The sequence below is a fragment of the Hydra vulgaris genome, chromosome 10, assembly GCF_038396675.1.
Source record: "Hydra vulgaris chromosome 10, alternate assembly HydraT2T_AEP".
Lineage (NCBI taxonomy): Eukaryota > Metazoa > Cnidaria > Hydrozoa > Anthoathecata > Hydridae > Hydra > Hydra vulgaris.
The window spans coordinates 51,948,818-51,955,055 of record NC_088929.1 but is presented as its reverse complement, the minus strand read 5'-3'; the positions used below and the strand labels follow the sequence as shown (position 1 = coordinate 51,955,055).

Sequence of the window (6,238 nt, the reverse complement as noted above, 5' to 3'; positions counted from 1 at the left end):
CAAAAGTAGCCACTAATATGTTATGTTCTCTTTCAAAGTGACAAATAAATAACATTTTCAAAAAGTGTACTGCAGAAATTACGTTTGATTTATGTTTGTAAACGCATTTATATGCGTAAGTTGTGTTTTAAATGCGTGCGTAAACGCGGTTATTTGGGTAAACTGCGTTTCCGTAAGTAAACGCAATAAAATGCGTAAAATGCGTTTGAGTTTGCGTATGAGCTTTTACTTTCAAAAACAAATCCAAAACGCAGTTTTTTTTTTTTTTGCAGTTCGGTATATGCCTCTGACCCTCATAGAAAACTCATATTTCATTTAAATCATATATACGTTGTTTTGAAATCTTTCATATTTTAATCTTAATTTTTCTTAGTCTTAAAAAAAAGTTTCAAAATATTTGCGATTTCTTTCATTGAAATTTTGGACAGAGCGGTATTGTAGGTGGTCCGTAGATTTTTTTCTGGTTTGGTATACATAACCAGTGACATCAAAAGCTTGTCGCTCTTATTAACGTTTTCCGATTTTTCCCACTTTGCCATGGTTTTCTTGTCTTGCTCCTTTAACCAATTTAGCATAAGTATTTTCTTTTTATCTTTAGATATCTTTTGCACATAGACTTCTTTTGCTTTTGCAATAAACTCAGATGGTGACGGTAAATAATCCGCGATGGGTTTTAAAGCCTGTTCAATTTCGTATGCTGACGCAGCAACTTTTGTTGAATCAAGAACTTTTAAAATGGCGTCCATAGCCATATCAAACATGGTTTCAAAAAGAGTCATTTCAAAGTTTACTTTCTCGGGATGAACATTTTGAAGCTCGATCTTTATTTGGCCTGTATTGTCAGGCCAGCGACCATCTGCATTTAATTCAGAGCCGATGATATCGTAATCTCCAAAACACTCAAAAAATGCAACAATTTCTTCAGCTTTACCAGATATCACATAATCGCGTGAACCGATTCGAATTGGTTGTTTCACTTTATTGGATAGCATAAGAGTGGCTTTAGGATCTACTGTAATACTTTTGGTATTTTGATTGAATTCAGGGTAACCATAGGCTTGAAGAGGTGAATCATCTTTACCACTTGGCACCTAAGAAAATAATTTATTTGTCATAACACATAACACATGTTAAATGTTTATATATAATTGAAGAATTGAAAACTACTTGCGGCAATAAAAGGATAAAAAATAAAATGAAGACGACTACGTGTAAATATAATAAGGATAATCCAAACAATAACTTAGTGGACGTTAAGTAAGTTTTATAGATAAAAAAACAAGTTATTATATTTTTTAGGATACTAAACTCAATTGGCAAATAATTCTAAGCCTCATCAGGGGTAATATATTCTGATTTTAAACGATGCTCTTTTTGATTATGGTTTATGAAAATGTTTGGTTAGACAAGTCTGAAAAGAGTTTTTACTTGAACAATGGCAAAGCACTTAAAATGATATAAAGACATACCTCTTTAAATTTCTTTTTTTTTTCACACGCATTTTTTTTGGTTTCGAATTCTGGTTCGAACTTGGCCTTGATTGCTGATAGGAATGGTATTGTAGCTTTCTTTTCTTTAACATCGCTACGCCGACAGTTGACAGCAAACGTAGCAACGGTCAACACAACCAAAGTAAACAGTTTCATTGCAGCCCTACTATAATTTATAAAATAATTAAATTGATTAATTTAAATTTTTTTATGACGTAAGTATAAGGTGTTTAAGTGAGTAAAGTGTAAGGTGTTTTTTAAACGCAGTGTATGTTTTTAAGACAAAGGTTAAGAGCAGTATTAAAATAACTTCAGGAAATATATGTAAATATAATTTCAAAGAAGTCTGTATATTTTCGTAAAGTGAAACTACCAACATATGAATGTTTGAAGTGGTTTAAAAAAATTAAAATAATATAAAAAGAAAATTTACTAATATATATAGGATATAGAGCAATACTAAATAAACTTCAGGAAATACATGTGAATATAATTTCAAAGAAGTCTGTATATTTTCGTAAAGGAAAACTATCAACATGTGATGGTTTGAAATGATTCAAAGAAATCAGAATAGTATTAAAACTCACTAATATATATATAGGGTATAAGAAACTTTTTTGAACATAAATACTTTTACAAGGTTTTGTAAAAGTGTTTTAAACATTTTGTAAAAATTAAAGTTTTAACTGTTTTTAATTTATTCAAGATACGTAGTCCTTACCAGCATAATTAATTCCAAAAAATATCTCTTATAGAATATATAAGCTGTTATAAATATAAACTAAACTCAAAAAACTAGTTCTAGATACAATCAACTATATGGAAATTTTCTAAATCCTAATGGTTTATAAAAAAAAATAAAAATAAAAAATTAAATATTTATATAAACATAATAAAACACTTTAACATATATGCATGAGTATAACATATATATGTTATCTTCTGTTATGTTCTTAACATGACTAACTAGATTGAAAAATATAGCAAGTCATGAATAAAAAAATATGAGCATTTCATGAATTTAATAAAAAAGGTTCTCGATGACAAGACATCACTTCGAGTCCCCACCACTACATAACTAAAGCTCTTTTATCTTTATTCTGTTTTTTCTCAATAAAAATTTTAATAATACTTTAATTTTTTTGAACTTCTAATATATTTTAAAAATTCTAATATATTTTAAAACTTCTAATATATTTTAAAAGTATTTTAATGTCACTTTATAAGAGTTATCTTTGAATGTATAAGTTATAGAATTATTGTTAAAACTATTATATATTGTCAACTACTATATATTGTTAACTATTCTATATTGTTAATACTATGTAGTTATAAATATATTTGAAAAAAAAAAAAAAAGAAATGAAACTTTATTTTTGATGCATAAAATTTTTTTACCTTTACCAGCTCCACCAGGAAGTATTATGTATGAAAAATGTATGTGTGATGTATGAACAAATCACATTTATATCTTAAAAATATTAGATCATACCACCAGGAATAAAAATTTATTTTGAGTTTATAAAAATTCGATCAATCAAACTTGTTTAGAAAGTACAACATGCGTATGTTTAGCTGTATATGTTCAACCAACTGAAACCGTGTTTGTTTCAATAGCGTTTCGTAATACTTAGAAAAGATTATTCGTTTGCAAGACTGCAGAATAATTTACCGCGGTAAATGCAACTGATTTATAATGGTATTAGTAGAGATGCCACGAGTTGTGATTTTGGTCGCATATCACAACTCGTATCACAACAAGTGTCAGTGACACTTATTATTTTAACTTGACTCTTATTATTAAATTTTTGAGGGTTCCAACCTGCTTCATTGAAGTGCATGCGTTAACTACGCTATGAGAGTATTCGTTTCATTTGCAAATAGGTTGTGTATCGGCATGTTTTTTGTTTTGTTTGATTATTTTGTTGATTGTTTCATCAAATTGTTTTAACTATAGTTATGTGTAAATGTATTATATTCTTCAAACCATTCAAAAAGTTACAAAAACAACCAGCTCTAGTATATCTTGAATTTCTGAGGTAATTTTGGAAATTGTCATGTTTGTTACATTTTTAAAATACCTAGATATAGCACAAATAATTGTTTTTTTTACCTGGGGGCCATCTATATAGGGCGTCATCAGAAGCCGATTTAACAACTTGAAGTCATGGTTAAAGTTTCAATGGCGCTCTCTCCCCGATCATTTAATCGTGCATTGCGCAAGAAAAATAATTAAAACACAGTGTTAAAATAACATGGAAAACTATGTGTATTTACGGAGTTATTGTTAGAAAATATTTTTTATTTTATTTTTTAAAAGTGTGGCAACAGCAAAATAACGTCCTTTATGGATGGCCCTTTGTGATATTTTTATATATTTGTGCGGCCGTGGCGCAGGGGTTAGCGCTTGCTTTATAAGCAGGAGATCGAGGTTCGAAACGAGCTTTGGACATATTTTCGCGTCACGTCAAGGAAGGAGGCGTGAACTTCCTAGTTAAATGCGCTTACGCAGTGCTCTGTGACAAGACCGTTAAGTCTTCTTGGGGCACCTAAATAACACCTTAATAACACCTAAAAAAAAAAGAAAAGTTATTTGCAAAGACAAATACTGAGTCTAAGATTAAATATACCGTTTTCAAAAACAATATTACTGGAGTGAAAGTTATAGATTTTCATTGCATTTCAACAGAAAAAATAATCCGTAATAGTTTCTATTTTTAAAGTTATAATTGCAACTTTTTACTAATTTATGTAAACTCAATTTTATTTAATATATACATACTTTTAATATATATATATATATATATATATATATATATATATATATATATATATATATATATATATATATATATATATATATATATATATATATATATATTATATATATATATATATATATATATATATATTTATATATATATATATATATATATATATATATATATATATATATATATATATATATATATATATATATATATATACATGTATATATTTATATTTAAAATTCAGCCACTAAACAGTGGGAAAATTCCATTGAAATATGTGGCTAAAAATATAACTGTTGTATTATGTGGATATTATGTGGATACCTTGATTGAATAAAATAAAGAATAGGATTATATTTTTTATTTTTGTGTTTAACCAGCTTAAGGTGCAGCAAGTGGGGGCGGGGGTAATATAAGCGCTGGGGGTACCAGTTGGATTAATATGTGATAATTTCGGTATTGTTTCAATAATGAACAATTTTCTAATGCTCCAAACTTGTTATGTTCATGTTTAAGTCAACTACATGAGTGACACCTAAACTGATTTTGTAAAATTATTAATAATTTGTAGTTTTTAAAATTTGGTTAAATAAATAAATGAATTAACAAGAGACAGCCAAACTCAAATTAGTCTCACAAAGAGCAAGTAGGTTTGATGAACTTTGCAAGAGATAAGACTCAACAGAGGAAAAGTTACTTCGAAGACCACTAATGCTAGTTAATCATAGGTTTAGAGAACTTAGTGATGACAATGGTTTTTTGTGTTTTTTAGTTTTTGGTACTTTGTTCATTTTTAAATTTGTTAAAGAACTTGACTCAAAACATATATAGTACTCAGCATACTATTTAAAATATATTCAAATATCTACTCTAAAGTGAAACTAAATATTTTAAATTTACTAATGCTTGACGACTGATAGTAGCTAATAGGTGATATAAGTTAAATGTTATTGGCTGCCTCCTTTTCGAACAAAGAAAAAAGAAAAAATTAGACGAAAAATATTGAAACTATTTATTAATAGAAAAAAAAAAAAACGCTTTGGAGTCCTGGTGCAAAATCCAGAGTTTGCTCTCTACGTTTTTCCAATAAATCAACCTCAACTACCCTACATTGAATCTTGGATATGAGGCTACTTAAAAAATTCAAAGACTAGTTCCCATAGATTTACATTCATACAGTTATAAAAGAAAGATGCATTTTCAATGAGCAGACGTTAATAACGTTTTCAATCAGCAGACGTTTAAAATAATTAAAAGTATATATATAAAAATCATGAGACCTTTATTACCAGAAAAGATTCAAGAATTTTTGAAATGTTGCTTACATAAATGAAAGTGAGATTGACCTGAACAGAAAATATTTAACTTATCGACTTAGTTTATCAGTTCTCTTGCAAGTCGCATATTTTTAGCATGGGTTAAAAGATTAGATTCTGTTTTATACCATTTAGTTTTTGTTTCAGATAAAGGTGCATTAAATTTTACAAGACTAAAACGCTTCGATCATACCAAAGACATACATTAATTTAATAATGCAATGAAATTATTTATTGAAACACCCAAAATTCCTGATATGCTAAAAATTACTTGGTCTGAATATAAATACCATAATGCAATTAAAATATTAATTAGTATTACACCTAATTCATTCATAAACTATTTTTCAAGTGCATACCCAGGATCAATTTCCGATAAAAAATTGACGATAAAATCAAAATTTTCTTGATTTGGTTCCTCAATTTTCTTACGTTTTGGCAGGCAAAGGCATTTGAAATAAATGTTTGATGCGTGACATAACAAGGTTAGTACCACCAGGTAAAAGAGGTTTATATCAAATGTTTATATTATATCAAATGCTTCCATCAGAAATTAAAAAAACTATATAATTAACTAATCTTAGAATCTTTGTTAAAAAGATCATAAGGCAACTAAAAGTTTTCAAGATTCTTGCATACGAACTTTCTATAAAATATATTT

At 27.8% G+C, this 6,238-nt stretch overlaps 1 protein-coding gene across 2 annotated transcripts; it reads right to left on the bottom strand.

Moving 5' to 3' along the window:
• Positions 1 to 292: 292 nt before the first annotated feature.
• On the bottom strand, positions 293 to 2,988 carry LOC100202753 (uncharacterized). Of its 2 annotated transcripts, none has more exons than XM_065808857.1 (3): positions 2,889 to 2,988; positions 1,470 to 1,656; positions 293 to 1,091 (listed from the first exon to the last, which is right to left on the bottom strand). In XM_065808857.1, exons 2-3 carry the CDS (start codon positions 1,644 to 1,646, stop codon positions 360 to 362), a joined length of 909 nt encoding a protein of 302 aa, XP_065664929.1. In that variant the 5' UTR covers positions 1,647 to 1,656; positions 2,889 to 2,988; the 3' UTR covers positions 293 to 359. The 2 variants fall into 2 exon arrangements, with proteins under 2 accessions (XP_065664929.1, XP_065664930.1); XM_065808858.1 differs by having other exon boundaries at positions 1,470 to 1,653; positions 2,889 to 2,987.
• Positions 2,989 to 6,238: the final 3,250 nt, after the last annotated feature.

Bases quoted from the DNA above. Each gene is read 5' to 3' on its own strand.
- LOC100202753 (XM_065808857.1), bottom strand. From the start codon at position 1,646: ATGAAACTGTTTACTTTGGTTGTGTTGACCGTTGCTACGTTTGCTGTC. The intron at 1,092-1,469 runs GTATGTCTTTAT...TTATTTTCTTAG, and splicing joins AAAAAAAGAAATTTAAAGAG to GTGCCAAGTGGTAAAGATGA.